Here is a 15,000-nt window from a genome sequence, read left to right on the forward strand (position 1 = left end):
ACAAAAAAATGCATGTTCACAATTGAGAAGCTGGAACTTGGTGGTATTTGATATTTTTTGCTTGAAAAAAAAAGGCATTTAATCGCTATTCAAAATAGTTGCTGAGTCGATATATGTAATAATCAATTAAACCACAGATTGTTTCAGTTCTAGACCTTAGTGACAATTAGTACTGAAACAATTAGTTGGTCAACTGATCACTCTTATGTTGTGTATCCAGCGATAGTCTGGCTCAACTAATGTTCATGCTGGGATGAAGCCTGACATCCGCCATCTCCACTATCTAGTTTAAAGAAATACAATTCCCCTATCCCAGAATAGATAAAACCATATCATACTTCATCGCTGACAAAGCGCTGTGGAGAGAGGTCTGGCAATAGAGACTGTGAGACTAATCCTGCAATAATGGCAAACAATCTCCTGGTTCCAGCTCGCAGAATGTAAAGATTTGCTGCTTTTCTGTTTCATATAATTGTAAACTGAATATTTTTCAATGTTGGTGGGATAAAGCATGGCTTTACCTTAGGCTCTGCAGGGCTCCAGACTAACTTTTTGCCTTGGTTGCACTGGTGTGCCTAACTTTTTTATTTAGGTGCACCAGCACAAAATTTAGGTTCACCCAAATTTGTCCTTGCGTCGCCGTTAACGCTGAATGGTGATACACAATATATAGCTCTGTATTTTTTTCCAAAGTGGGCTAAATGTTCAGTTTTAAGTCAAAGCCACTTTTCACAAGCTCTTTTATTAAAACAGATTGTGATTCAAATAAAATGCAAAGACATGGTTTCCTTTACCAGTTTGAAAATATACAACTGGAACACCTGTAAATGAAAGTTATCTAAAATAAATAGGATATATAAAAATAAATATATATATATATATATATATATATATATATATATATGAGAAAGCTCCTTCACTTGTTTTTAACAACAATAACAGACTAAGTAAAAGAGAGAGATGACGCCCGGGTTCTACTCCGACCTGCGTCCCTTTGCTACATGTCATTCTCCCCTCTCTCTCCCCTTTCATGTTTTCAGCTATCCTATCAAAATAAAGGCCGAAATCTTAAAAAACAAACAAAAAAACAGACAGACAGAAAGACAGAGGGAGTGAGGGGGAGTGCGATGGACTGAAGCGTATGTTACTCACAGAGTGACGGCTGACTCATTATGAATGGGTCCAGCACGGGTCGAATGCACTTTGGCGGGTCAGCGGCGTTACACACGTCTTGTGTAGGCTATGAAATGTCTGTATCATCACTGCGCTGCATTTTTATGAACTATGATATTCTGGTGGGTCACATCCATAGACAGTATATAAGAATGGACCAACAGATCCCGTTGCTCTGGACGGAGACCAGTGAAGGCCATTAGAAGCACTTTTCCGGTGATGGCCGAGCGTTACTGTGCAGCCTCCAACTGAGAGAGACGACGTAAATGTGCCGTGAGCAACGTGTCTGAAAGTTGTAAGTCTTCTGGTAGCTGTGCCAAGAGAAATCTCAATCATTCCCAATTTTGCAGAGAGAGAGAGAGCGTAGGTATATGTAAGGAGATAACATAGACACAGGCTAATTATTGCTAACTAAAATGCTAGTTAACATTAGTAATTACACTTAAACAGCTAACGTGAGACGAAACTGCCTGCCTTCCTCTACTATGCAACAGTAAGTCACGTGGTTATGACACAATCGTTAGCCTATTTTTACAAAAATGTCTGCTACGGAGCCATAACGTGAGGTACAAGGTAATGGAGCCTTTATACATTGTTGTGTTTCTTTAGAAATAAACAATGGACTAATAGAGTATTTAAACGCTTCAGATGTAAAGTTATTCGCTGTCAAAGTTGCGCCAAAATGAATGGCAGTCAATAGAATGCTAATGGGAGGTGATGGCTTATTAGCATCAAAATGGCGCCATAGGAGGTTCGCGGTCCGAGGAGAAGCTTACCCCCTTGGTCACATCTCTCACCCAGGTCCAGCAGGCTCCGTCTCACACGCTATTAGCCTACTCAATGAACTGAAGTTAGTTGCATTTAATAACTTCTAATGTGTTTTTTCGCCGTGGTGGCCGCAATAACAGAGAGTTACCAGTGGAAACACTGTTACCAATACAGGTTTCCCTCTCATACTTAACAATATACAGTCAGCATGTGGACCGGCGGCGCTGTGTCTCTCCATGTTGCAGGTGAGCCGTGTGTGCGTGAATGGGGGCGGGGCTGCGCGGTGGAGCGATCCAAACACAGGCACGGCTTTACAGAAGGAATGGGTCATGTAACGCAACATTAAACCACATAGAGGGTTTTCACCGTCGTCACGTTCTGGGTGGTAACTTAGATGCACGGCCATATTGGAGGCACTCGGTGTAAACAACTGAATGGAGTAATGGAGTATTGTGCACTTTGGATACTTTAATACTTTATGTCTAAACAACGGAAAAGCTCATCAAAACGCGTCCAAGATGCAAAGGCATGGAAGGACTTGGACCACAAAAAAGGCGCGATATTTTGAGAAATTACAGTTTACTGGCGGTGCAGATCCCTACAAGTTGGCTCCCTCTTCTTGGATCCATGGCGACCCGGTGATGCTTCCTTCAGTTGAATATACCGATATAGTCAACTACATGGTTTTCTCGCCGAGCCCATACACAGCGGAAGACCTTAAATCCAACAAAAGTTTGGAGGCTTATAACCAGATGGTGTGTGGATGGATGAGGGAGACGCAGTACCAAGTCATTAACGACCAATGTGTTGTGAAGGCCAAAGTAAGTAAAGCAATAACATCTTTAATCAACCTAACCTTAACTGTATGATATCATTGTGATACTCAAGGTGTAGCCAAGTGACTGTCAATAGTTGTTTTTTTTTCCATTTCAAAGACCGAACAAGACAGAGTTTTCCCTCGTAGATCCTGGTTGAGCTTCCAACCACAAGCGCCTCCTTTCCTCTGATAACTTCTGGCATTCCTCTCCCTGGTTTTTAATAACTTTTGGAAGTCGATAATATTCCAAATGTTTTTCTCGGTCTGACCTATTGGTACAACCTAAAACACGGCAATAATTAACCATTTTCCTTGACACCGTTCGGGATCTACTTCAGTGCCTGTGCTTTGTTGTGGTGAGGAGTACCTCCAACATGGCGACTTCGGGTCTGATGACGCGCCGTGAAAACCCTCTATCGATATAAACGACATCGCTTCGTTCGTGGAGAGGCAGCCGATGCAAGGACGTTAGGTGCACCGGTGCGACCTAGGAAAAATCGTAGTCGCACCCTTACAAATTTTGGTCGCACTCTAGAGCCCTGCTCTGGGAAACTGTTACGGCCAACACTATTTTCTGACATTTCTATAAACTACAGTATATAGATAATGAAAAAGATTTTTAGTTGCAGCTGTATGCAGCTGAATAATTGCTGCTGGTGCACATGTTTCAATACCTTGGTCTCAGTAAGTTGTCTTTGCAGGAGCTGCAGGGCCTCAGTGTGTCCCTTCTCACTGTCCTGCAGGGTGGCCAGCTGCTCCTTCATCTCCCTCTGCAACACAACAAACAGGTCAGTAACTAGTGATTGGAACTCAATGAAACAGAACAGAAGAATTAAGCAATGTTGGAGGAGTTCATAAATGCTGTATGACACTCCTTTCAATTTAAAATACTCCACTTCTTTGCTCAAACAATGTCTCATAAACACCGCCAGTTACAAGAAAATAATGCTAATATAGTTGGCAGACAGATATTTTTGCAATTCTTTTCTATTTATTTAAATTTTATTATTTGTGTAACAGCTCTCTTTGCTCGGGTGCGAGGCAGCAAAGATTAAAGGCTCAGCTACAAAACAAGCAAGGCAGATGGAGAGCGAGATATGAAAGAGATAAAATGAAATCTCTGGAGATGTTGGGCTGTGTCAGAGAAAACTGGGTCTCATCTCTAGTCAGGCACATGCTGGCAGAACCTGCACCACTTAGCCACCTCCAAGTCTTCCCGAGGCAGGAAAGGGGCTCTGCGGGAGCTGGCTGGGATGGCTGTTGTCACGAATGGTGCAGAGTTTTTATGCAGGTCCCATGTGCCGACAACACTGGCACACTTTAGGTTTTAGGACAGAAGTGGTTCAGCAGATTCCCTCCCTTAAGTAGAGATTTGTTTATACAAATGTACAAGACTCAAGGTACAGCTCTGCACTTTGTTAATCGGTATTTGACGGATGTTGTCATACTAAGAAAATAATGAGGAATAAAATGGTAGAGAGTTTGTAATTCAGTGTCTCACTCAAACACTTTTGTTGATGGGACACGTTGGCTTTTTGCGAGAATACTACATCATAGAGAATAAGCAATCATCCCCAGGTACGTTGTGGAAGTACTAACTTCTGTTACTACAATGAACAATAATATACAAAAGACATTTCTAATAAAAAATGACACAAGGATACATTGCATCATGGACCTGACCTTGAAAATCAGACCTGACCCTTTTCAAACTGACATATCTGAGCCTGAACCACTGCAGTATTTAATGAGCTGGCAGACTATAAAAACCTGAAAGTCTTTTTGGTGGTAAAATAGCATTCTGGTAACTATCTAAAGCAGGGGTCTTCAATGTTTTTTTCAGGCCAGGGACCCCTTAGTTGAAAGAGAGACTGAGTAGGGATCCCCTACTACATACGTATATTGTATAGTACAATTGAGTTAAACTTGGCCGAATAGATACAAATAAATGGTTATTATTTATACATCATGTTTTAACGTTAAACATACCATACATGTACCTTCATGTACCTTGGTTGAATGCACTTACTGGACGTCGCTTTGGATAATAGCGTCAGCTAAATTACATGTAATGTTAAGTAATGTAATACAAATGTGGAAGGCAAAGTTAATCCTTAAACTTAACTGTATTGCTACCATAGTGGCTACCTTACCTATAGTGCGCTTATCTTCAATGTGTAAATCTTTTTTTTTTCTCACAAACTGGCCAATTTATCTTTGCTATTAATATGTTGGATTCATATTAATGTATATTCTTAGACATATTTTAAAATAACAAACTTTCAAAAAGATATTATTTTCCCACATAATTTGGCAGCCCCCCTGCACTAACTCTGAGGACCGGGTCACGGACCCCCTGTTGAAGATCTCTGATCTAAAGTGGTAGGCTGACAAACTAAATTCTATGAAACCAAAACAACAACTAAACATCAGGGGAATAATGCTGTTGCATTGAAATGATACCTTTGTCAGTTTCCAAAAATGTAAACAAAAATAGGGCCTAAAGAACTATTATGCACAACACAGTGCAATTTAAACAGAAACAGGATTGGACAAAAGCCTTATAGATTAAAAAGACAATATATGTGTGGCAGTTAATTGGCATCATTGCCTTTTCTCTGGTTTAGGGGGAAACAGAAAATTAAAACAAAGGAGACAACCTGGCACACCGCTCATTTATTTCAAACCCCCCGTTAAGCCACCCCTGCAGCTGGTCTCTCCCCTCATGTAACCTGTGTGTCACACAGTGTCACCTCCCCTGACTGCAGCAAAAATCCATCAAATGGAACTGTCAGCTTAGCGGGGGTAACATACGACCATCACTCAGCTAGCAGGCTGAAATAAATGCCAGAATAGGTCTCCACTAACAGGAAAATGCATAATAATTTAACCATTTGGAATAGAAAGGAAAAAAAAAAGCCACGAGTCAATTTGTGACGTATTAGAAAAGCCTTGACCTCGATCATTAACTGCAAAATTAAAAAGGAGCAAAATGTGGGCTGTTGAAGATGAAGCATGTTTCCTCTCAAGGACAGAAACAGTGGAAAACAATGGTTGGTGCAGAGGGGGAGCGTGACTCTCCATGCTAATGATAGGAGTGCGGCAGGCTCAGCAGGCTCTCCGCCTCATCGCTACACGCTTGTCTTCAGCAGGTCAAAGGCCGCTCCCACACACTGAGAGAGACCAACACTGACAGACTGGCAGAGAAAACATGCTCCTCCACTCTTCTGCTGTACATTGTCTGACTGACTGGTCAGAGAGGGGCAACTTTAACTGTGGCTGCCAACACGGCAATAGATGGATGCATTAACATGGACCCACACATTTCTGAAAATCATCTGCACAATGTTTCTTTCAATAAACTGAATTTTAGATTCACGTTGTCTGGGAGTTTTGAATCATCATCAGCTGCATTGCAGTTTATTTCCTTCTTTTTTCTTTTTTTTTATACTTATTTTTTTATTGAAATTTTCTGTCAACAGTTACAGTGTCAGGTTTTACACACTCCACAAAGCAATTATTCACATATCAGTGTCCTTATTGTCCAGTGGTGATGGTGGTGTCCTCTTGCTGTGTTCTATAAACTGCCCATTTTTCCTGAAATTGTGTCTCTTGTAATCATAGTTTGTTTAATTTTTTTGTATCCTATAATTTTTCTTAAACCCCGCCATATTTTATCCCAATATCCTATTATCTTTTGGCATGGCCAAAAAATATGCATATGGGCTACATCCATGTGTCCACATATTCTCCAGCATGGTTGCTGGTTACATACAGTTTCCTTCCTAATGTTTGGAGTTATAAAAAATCTGACCATATTTTTCCAATTGAATTTTCTCCAAATCCTGGAGCTAGTGGCTGTGCACTGCGTTTTACAAATATTAAACCATTCCTGCTCAGTTATTTGCTCCTTCAACTCTTTTTCCCCATTTTTCTTTGATATAAAGAGAGGAAGTCTTTCTGCATGACAACAAACTTCTGTATAGGTTTGAGATTACTTTACATTTTTTTCCTTCATAGGCTTTCAAAAACACCTCAATAACGTCATTGTCAGTTTTTATCTCCTTCTCATAATAGTCCCTTATCTGTCGGTATTTATATTGTTCATGTTCATCTAGTCCAAATGTATCCCTTAACTTTTCAAAACTCTGCAGCTTCCCCCGCTCGACCATGGTACATATCGCTGTAATGCCTTTTTTCATCCATTGCTTAAACCCTTAATCATTTGTACCAGGTACAAACCTCGAATCAGATGCGAACCAACTCAAAATAGTTGTGCAATAGTCCTTTGTGTGCTATTGTGTTTCGTATTTCAATGTCTTTTTGCCCCAATTCTATGCTTGTCCATCTTGCGACATACTCATCCTTGCACCAATATATCGGAGGTCTTATTTTGCAGCATAAAAATACTCCCTAAGGCTTGGTAAAGCCAGGCCTCCTTTGTCCTTTGGGAGCTGCAGAGTTTGCATCTGATCCTGGGTTTCTTTCCTCCCCATATAAACCTCGATATCCACCTATCTCATTCAATGAATTGTTTTTGTGGGATCATCACAGGCAGTGATTGGAACAGATATAGAAGCCTTGGTAGAATATTTATCTTAATTATCTCTATCCTTGAGCTGAAATCCAAATTAATTATTGACCATCTCTCCAAGTCCCTCTTAATTTCTCGATTTATTTTTGCGTAATTCGCATCATAAAGCTTGTCTAATCCTTTTGTGACATTTATCCCTAAATATTTTATTGATTTAGCATTCCATTTGAGGTTGTAGGTTTCCTTTATCTCTTGAGATGGAGAATAATGTATTGACAAAATGTAAAAAAACACACTGTGACACTGATTTTGTATCCTGAGTAGATCCATAGTTCTCTAATATTCTCATAATTTTTGGAAAACTTTCATTAGGTTGTTTTAGGAAGAATAATATATAATCCGCGAATAACCCTATCTTGTGCTCCTCCTGTCCTATTGTCACCCCTTTAACTTCTTCCTCCTGCCTGATCATCTAAGCTAGAAAAACAGTGCGAAGAGACTTAGTGAGAGGCAACAACCCTGCCTCGTTCCCCTTCCCAGATTGAATCGATTCGTCAAATTACCATTCATTTTGATCCTTGCCTGATATAGTTTGTTCCCTTTTTAATATGTTTATCATTTACTGTATGCACCTAATACCCCCAGGCAAATTCGTTGAAAGTGCAAAGTTGCTTAGCAATAAATCAGATTCTGTAACACATAGGATATATCTACTCTGAATAGAACTTGTCGCTAAAATTATATGCACTTGGAGAATGTGTACTTAAGCTGACTTTAAGCAGGCAAAGCTACAAGGAGCAAAAATCAACCTTGAAGAAATCATCTTCCTACCTCTTCAAGGCCCTAAACCTCCTTCATAATGTGCAATTACATAATCCTTCTTAACCTTCCTGTAAGCAAAAACCATCCTTTAAGTATCCTACAGATGGGCATTTTCTGTGTTGACCTTTAAAGCAGAAACTGAGCATAAGCCACAGTTGTTGTGTCCATTACTATACATGGAATTACAGTATATCTGAATTTCACTGAATTCACTAGCACTTCGAGGAAAAGTGAGCATGATTGCAAGCAAACCATTATTATGTGACAAAAACATAAAAGACTCTGACAGCGAAGATGGTGTGTGCACGCAGTGTGCAAGTGTGTGTTTTTGTGTTGTGTGTGGAGGAGTCTCTCTCCTGTCCATTGCATTTGGCCAACACGAGTCTGACATGACATTTCCCCAGGACGTCAAGTAGCGGGAAATGGGAATCACGGCTGGGGGATTTTAAATCTAAATTTATTTTTTTGTGATCAAATTTTTTTTTTTAAACAAACAACATGAACACACTACCTGTTATAGGTAACAGAACATACAGTACATGTAACACCCCTATAAATCTAAAATTCCTTTCATCCTGTCATTCCCTTATTCCACTTCCTCTCCAGTCAGGTTAGCAGTTCTGCTAGATATACAAGTAAATAAATGAATGAAATAATAGACTATCAGTGCAGGATTCTTTAGAAATGTGCATGGGGCTTAAAATCCCTCAAACTTTACTTAGAGCTGCGAGCCTGATTATATTCAGCAGCTTGTTCAGGATTTAAAGAGTGATATTGGCTTCAAACTGCCAGCCCTGATGATGAGGGGAACAAAACAACATGCAGTGTCACAGCATGAATAATAAAAAGCCTACAGGAGCAGAACTTTCTCTTACAAGCAGACAGGACTAGCTTCCAGTGATTTCATTTCCATGCACTGATGAAAGGAAAAAAATAAACAAATAAGAAAATACACTTGCAACTCATCTACTTACCAGAGGACATACAGAATGCACAGCCAATGTGCTACTTGGACTTATAATTAGTGGGATCCCTTTAATCTGCTTATCATTACAGAGGGAATGCAAACCCCAGCAGAGCCCACAATAACTCAATGAAATGTGATTTTCACATCAAGGACAGTTTGGCATAACCTTTGTCGAGCTGAGGGTGCAAATCTGTCAGGTAGCAGACAGGGTGGGTAAATAGGACGTCAGCCAATAACAAAGCAGTGAACACACTGCAGCCGTTACAGTGAGGCAGTAAGCTTTATGGGCTTGTTGTAATTTAACATGGAGCTGGTCTGAAATATGCCGCCTACGCCCTGCCGACCCTTACACCCAGAAATAGAGTCACAGGAGGAACAACACTCAAGGATATTTGCTCGGATATTACAAGGGAAGCAACACACAAGTGTGCACCCACACAAGAACTCTACTATTTTTCTTTACCAATAAGTATCTGTAGACCGTAACGGCCAAAATAAATACACTTTTTTTTTTTTTTACCTACTACACACACACCGTCTTTGTGATAATGCAGTTGATTACGTAGGATTTAGTTTAGGCTATATTAACTGGTACTGTATGAATTAACTGGACCGTTTTAATTACAGGATCATGAATACACATTGATTTGATTGATTTACTTTAATGTGAAATGTAAAAACAGCCAAAAGGTTGCCCTGCTGCATCGCATTGCCTCTGGTACAATGAGGTATTTATGTTAATCAGTTTTAAAAATATTTTACTGGCCTAGCCACACGTAGCCCTGCATAGAGAAAATAAATAAATATAGTGAGCAGTGTGATGCCAGTGCAGCTTCAATGGTCAGTATAGCAGCTTCAGCTCTGCGGCAGACATGTCGTGCCGCGTCTGTGCCCAATGTATTTTTGCCGTAAGGGTGCTTTCACATCTAACCGGTTTGGTTTACTTCTATCAGACTGATTTGGTTTGTTGTGGTGTGAAAGCATCAGTCGAACTCTGGTGTGGTCTTAAAAACCGGGCAAAGATGGCCTGAAAGTGTGTCTAAAGGGTTGAAAGCGGACTCTGGTGCACAACAGACCCGACTGCTAATTGTTAATTTTTAAGAAAGAATGCTCCCTATCTGTAGGCGATAAGCAATGCATAGTCTTTATTTATGCACATAAGCATTTGGTAACCATGGTAACAATTGGGCCATTCTTCATTTATTTGTCAATTGAGTGACACGTAGCGAACACACATAAACAATCCCGCCACTATAATTTGGTACAAAATGCCTTGTTATGTGTTGTTATGTTTCTACCTACTTACCTACCTATATTTATATATGTTATGATATATAACCATAGGTCCGTGCACTGATGATGCAGGATGACCAAACATTTTCAATCAAGGAGTTACGTGTCAGTCCATATGACGTCATTCTTACAGCCCATGGTTTGTTCGAATTAAGCCAACGTGAACATGAACTAAATGGCAACAATGTATCTTCTTTTTGTATAGTGTAACATTTTCACCAATATTCACTCCTGCTCCATGACATGTGGGAATTCTGTGATTCCTGGCTGCAGGAAGAAAATAGTAAATTAGTAAAAACATCAAGAGGAAAGATGAAACATCAACACACTCATTACTAGATTTACCTGAAGGTAAAGATGGCACACGCACACGCAGGTAGAAAGGGAAAGAAGGAAAAAGAGGAGAGAGCCAAGATAAATAATCTGTCAGACTAAAAGTAAGTGGAATTCTACAAAGTGCTGCGTTTTCTAGTTGGGATACAGAAGCTAGGAGTAAAAACACACAAATAAAACCAGCAGTGCACCGTGCAGGTCTGGTTGTCCCAATGATACATGATGACAAGCGACTAGCCTGCGTGTTCCTGTCCTCACAGTACAAGGACCCTTTCACAGCGCTCAATGCCAAACCGAGTGCAGCCTGAAGACACTGACACAGTGAATGAGCTAACAGCGGACCTCGCTTATATATACACATTAGTCATCATTGTCATAGATAAGCAAACAGAGGCTGATTTATTTGAGCTGTGTGCAAAGTTATGATAAACTGTGGGCCAAAGGATTCGAGACCAATCATAAATGTTTCACCTGTGTGCCCCCCCCCTCTCCCCAGGAGGCAACCAAAACAATAACTTAACTAAATAAAGAAACAAAAAGCAGAACAACAAAAATGCTGTCTCAGGCTGCAAACTCTGGTGTAACAAACTGAGCTCAAGCTGCGCCTTACATCCCGCAGCCGTGTTTCCTCTAGCATCAGCAGAGCCTGCAGTCTCTCCGGGGGGACGAGTGCGTCCCTGCAGCCTGAGCTCAGCCAGCAGAGCAGGCAGAGGCCAGCTGAGCCGACTGTGTAGGACTGGCTCAGAAGGCTGCAGGACCGAGACACACTATTCACCTCCAACATCTGTCCTAGTGAGACAGAGGCAGCTTGAGACAAAAACAGTCTGTACAGTACGTGTGCATCTACTTTCAGTTCTGGACTGATGGAAGATATGAGGGATCATTATTTTTATTAGGGTTGCAAACAACTAACAATTACTTTCATCATTTATCTTTATGTTTTTGGCTTGGTTTGTCCGTTTGTCGGTTTGCTCCTCTCTCTCAGCAGCATTACGGAAAAACTACTTTCCCAATTTTCATAAAACTAGGTGGAAGGGTGCAGCATGGGCAAAGGAAGAACCCATAGAATTTTGGAGAGGACACGAATCACGGGGCGGATACAAGAATTGTTTTTCACTCTCGTGAACATTGCGAGATAGGACATTTATGCTGCATTTCTGTGGTGTCAAAAATCAGAAACGAGTTCCTGATCATATTTCATGGCTCATCTGATCGGTTTCTTTTGCTCTTCGTTGTCACACAAATACTGGAAACAGCTATCAACATGTTGTTTAGACTCTCTGAGCAACAAAATAAAACATAATAGCACATCTTCTTTGTAGTGCCTGTTGTTTACACATTTCGACTTAAAGCTCATGAACACACCGAAATCGAAAGAAGAACTTCCCAACTCGGGGAATGGGACCATCTGTGGAGCATTCTTAGAGTACCATTCTAGTTGTTTTTTTTTTTACTCATCGATTTAGTGTTGAAAAGATTGATTTGACAATTTACAGAAAATTAAATGCCAACATATTTGACAATCGATTGATTGCTTAAATTGAATGTGAAGCAAAAATGTAAAACTTGAATTTGAATATATTTGGGTTGTGGATTGTTGGTCAGCCAAAACAAGAAATTTGAAGACATCCCCTTGGGCTCTGGACATTTGTCTAACATCTTCCTAAGTGAACCAGTTGTTTAGTTTAAAAATGTCAGAAAATAGTCAAATAAATGCACCACAATCACAAATTCTGTGCCATTGTTTTGTCTGACTGACAGAGTCCAAAACCTAAAGATATTAAATTTACAATGATAAACAAAAGCATCAAATTAGCACATTGAATTAGCTGAAACCAGAAAATGTTTAGCATTTTTGTTTGATAAATGATTTAAAGATTTCATGTCAGATAGTACATGTGGCGATTTTCCGTTGTTTGACTAATCAACTAAATGTTTAATGTTCAATTCTCATGAAAGTAAATGTAGCTTTGTAAGGACAAAAAGGCAAATTCATCATGTAGCCTTATAACTGAGCACTTTAAAAATATATCTACTGCTACAATTTCAGCACAATATTTGACAGATAAAACGGGTCTGTGACTTGTTCCTGGGTCAGATCTAATGACCCACACATCTACTACATCTATTTTACAGGAAACATTTGGTAAGAGCAGTGGGGATTACTGGAAGCACTGATGCTGGCGGCCTCCTCCAGTCCTCTGAATATAGGGCATGTTGTGTAAATGATGAATGTTCAGAGGCTGCTGCTCCACTTCCTGGAGTGAGGAAGGGCACAGAGTATGCACGTTTTACTCCAAACATTAAAAGATGAAGTAAAAACAAGACACTGCATGTCGGTTTTAATATTTTTAACCTTAAAATGAAAAAGAATCATGTTTGAATTGCTGACAAAGGTCTAGAGAGTCCACACACTGAGCTGAGGGAGTGAGAACAGAGTGCGTGGTAGCAAAGCAGCTGGATGTCTGAGGGTTTAAGAAGACAAGCAGGTCTCAAAGCCATCAGTGTTAAGTTTGATAATCTACACAGCACAGGACAAGCCATTTAAGTGGAACAGGGGGTTTGTTGTTGGCACTAGAGTAGAAATCTGAGAAGTGTGGAGCGATAAGAGCGGGCGTGCTGTTTGCAAAGAGTCACCAGCTTGGCAAAAGCCACTCAGTGCTTCACCATCAGTCCTGAAGCTGTTACAGCAGAACTAACTTTCTATAACACTGTTTAAATAAGGAGTCTGTGGTATATGAACAGTTTTCACAGCTGAAGTTTGAAATTGATTTGACAGTCTGCTTAAATGCTTACGGGCCTAAAATGGAATTTCAGAATATTCTCACTACAGCAACCGGTTTCAACCCATTTCCAAAGAGCTATCAATCAACCCTGTCAAGAGCAAGACGATAATCTAGGAGAGGGCTATACATCATCTCAACAGGCATCTCATAAAAGAAAACAAAACATTAACATACCAACGTTTGACTTCCTTTAGGCCTGTGAGATTACATACAATCCAAAACAAACCACAAGCTTTTCCCATGAATCACCACCGTCTGTAATTATCTCCAAAAAAAGGGATAATTAGTAAAACTGGTTTAAGTGGCTATATTTGAGTATATTACAGAGTCAATGAAACGGCCCATTTGTGTGACGTCCTGTTGTGTTCTTTAACCCCCACAATGTAGCACAAGTAGACTTTATATTTCCCAATTGTTCTTTTCCGTCAGATCGTTTATTGATCTCGACATTTCCGAACGCACTTCAAGTAGGGCTGCACAATATATTTTTGTGTGTATATATAATATATGTATAATATATGTTTTTTTTTTAATCGTCATCACAATATCAACTGGCGCAATATCAACTGGCGCAATATACACATCGCGAAAGGCTGCAACATATAGTTTTTTTTAGTAGAAAGAAATTATCAGCAGAAAACTGCACTTTAAAAAAATTCTTTTAGTGGTGCCTTTTATATTCAATTCAAATGTTCAATTTGTTCAATAAAATAATGTTAGAAATTATTTTGTTTTAATTTCAACAAGCAATTTGTTGTATTTTAGAATACTGAAAGCAGCAATAATGCAGAACTGAGTACACTTTAGTATCAGTTTATTTAAAGCAAGTAATATCATTATTGCGATATTGAACAGCGTCATGGCATATCGCATATTTTCCTAATATTATGCAGCCCTAACTTGAAGGCAGCTTTATTTCACAGGAGAGAGAGAAAGAAAAGAGTTGAGAGAGACAGAGCGAGTGCTTTGTTGTTGCAGGAAACAGCCTTTCAGCTATTACACAAACTCCCGGGCAGTTCAGTGTTTGTGTTTAGTTTTTTACCCACATACATTAGGGTTAATAAAAGATAAAAGGCAGCAATGTTTCCCGTTTACTTTACGGGATTCTCACACCACCTCAAATCATAGCTCAAAACACACTGACAAGTATGATCTCCAGCTACATGAATCGGCCATCGCAGTGTGATGTGGGGTTTTGTTTCTCCAAAAGTAGAGTCAGTCTCAACTTTTTGTCGCAGGCCCGCTGCGGGTTGTTTTTTGCGTGTCCCCCCCTACGGCACCCGCCGCCGCTGCCTAAACACACTACCCCCATTCAAAATGAATGGAAAGACCTGCGTTTTTGCCGGACCGTCTGACAGCAGACAGGCAGCGTGAAGGAAGCCTTACAGGTCAGACTGCGAGGAGTTCAGACATGTCTACAGTAACAGCCAGACAGAGAGGAGCGAACCCAGTGTAGAGGTTTAGATGACAGAGATTCTGAGAAAGCTGACTTAAGAAGAGAGTGTTG

The 15,000-nt window shown here is 40.1% G+C and overlaps 1 protein-coding gene across 2 annotated transcripts in view; it reads right to left on the bottom strand.

Annotated features, from left to right (window-relative positions):
* The window catches only part of trim62.1 (tripartite motif containing 62, tandem duplicate 1), a 53,404-nt gene that overhangs the window by 14,230 nt on the left and 24,174 nt on the right, over nt 1–15,000 (bottom strand). For both annotated transcript variants that reach the window (XM_078248795.1, XM_078248796.1), the window contains exon 2: nt 3,433–3,528. In XM_078248795.1, coding sequence (XP_078104921.1) covers nt 3,433–3,528 — 96 coding nt within the window. The remainder of the gene's footprint in view (nt 1–3,432; nt 3,529–15,000) is intronic.

This window comes from Sander vitreus, chromosome 4, assembly GCF_031162955.1.
Source record: "Sander vitreus isolate 19-12246 chromosome 4, sanVit1, whole genome shotgun sequence".
Taxonomy (NCBI): Eukaryota; Metazoa; Chordata; class Actinopteri; order Perciformes; family Percidae; genus Sander; species Sander vitreus.